At 50.7% G+C, this 1,384-nt stretch overlaps 1 protein-coding gene across 2 annotated transcripts in view; it reads right to left on the bottom strand.

Annotated features, from left to right (window-relative positions):
• Positions 1 to 1,384, bottom strand: part of Dnaaf5 (dynein axonemal assembly factor 5) — a 41,334-nt gene that overhangs the window by 1,290 nt on the left and 38,660 nt on the right. For both annotated transcript variants that reach the window (XM_005367093.3, XM_026789334.1), the window contains one exon: positions 604 to 795. In XM_005367093.3, the coding sequence (XP_005367150.1) occupies positions 604 to 795 (192 nt within the window). The remainder of the gene's footprint in view (positions 1 to 603; positions 796 to 1,384) is intronic.

Genomic DNA, 1,384 nt, shown 5'->3' with positions numbered 1-1,384 from the left:
GAACTCACAGAGATCCGCCTGCCTCTGCCTCCCAAGTGCTGGGATTAAAGGCGTGCGCCACCACCGCCCGGCTATTTTTATTCTTTTTTTGTCTGTGTGCATGTGTGTAGTATATATGTGTGCACATATGGAGGTCAGAGGTCAGTGCTGGAGTTTCTTCCACTACTGTTCTCCACCTCTGCCTAGTCTGATATCCTGAGTTCTACCCCTGGAATCCACATGCTGGAAGGCAAGAACAACCTAATGCAAGTTGTCCTCTGACTTCCATGCACATGTGCCCCCCCCACAAAATAAATACAAATATTTAAAACATGGGGGCTAGAGAGATGGCTCAGAAATTAAGGTCACTGGCTGCTCTCCCAGGGGACCTGGATTTGATTCTCAGTGTCTCATGGCAGCTTATAATCACCTGTAACTCAAACTCAAGGGAGTTCAATGCCCTCTTCTGGCCTCCATGGGTCCTTCATTGCATGTGACACACAGACATACACATAGGCATATACTCACACACACACACACCTGGTCTCAACTAATTTCTCGCTCAGTAACTCAAGGTAGCAGAACCCAGAGACAGCTGTGCTCCATAAGCCCTCGAGAGCTCACCTAGGACTGTATCCTGGATGGCACTTTCAGGGTCATCCAGATGGACCAGAAGCTCCCTGTATAAGAACTGAACGCTGCTCTGAAAGGCAGATTTTCCATCGGAGTTCTGCACACACTTCAGCCAGGTAAGCAAGGCAGAAGCAGCAGCCATCCTCACGTCATTGGAGACATCATCTAGGCGCTTCAAGAGCTCTGAGGGGAGGAGACAGGTCAGAGAGGACAGGCATGCAGACTTATGGCAGGGCTTTTAACCCTGCCCGAGAACCCACCCCGCAGAGGGAGACTCTCCAGAAATAAGCATCTTCAACAGATGGAGCCTCACCGTCCTGAAGCTGTTCAGTCCCAACAGCCACACCAGACACTGGCGGCTGCTATGGGCTGAAGAGCCTGAGGCCAGTAAGGTGACAATTGTGCCAGCCTTGGTTTATCTCCGGGAATTCCTTGACAGGCTGTGTGCTGTCAAAACACATCTATTCTTCCTGACAGGCAGAAACTTTTAAAATAATGGGTAAGAGTTTCATTAAACTTAGGCTTAGCTGGGTGGTGGCCCACACCTTTAACCTCAGCACTCAGGAGGCTGAGGCAGGCAGATCTCTGAGTTCAAGGCCAACCTGGTCTACAAGAGCTAGTTCTGGGACAGGCTCCAAAGCTACAGAGAGACCCTGTTTCGAAAAACAAAACAAGCAGGGCGGTGGTGGTGCACGCCTTTAATCCCAGCACTTGGGAGGCAGAGGCAGGCGGATCTCTGTGAGTTCGAGACCAGCCTGGTCTACAAGAGCTA

This window comes from Microtus ochrogaster, unplaced genomic scaffold (genome assembly GCF_000317375.1).
Source record: "Microtus ochrogaster isolate Prairie Vole_2 unplaced genomic scaffold, MicOch1.0 UNK16, whole genome shotgun sequence".
NCBI classification, from domain to species: Eukaryota; Metazoa; Chordata; class Mammalia; order Rodentia; family Cricetidae; genus Microtus; species Microtus ochrogaster.
The sequence above is the reverse complement of the archived record's forward strand: the minus strand, read 5'-3'. Positions and strand labels throughout refer to the sequence as shown.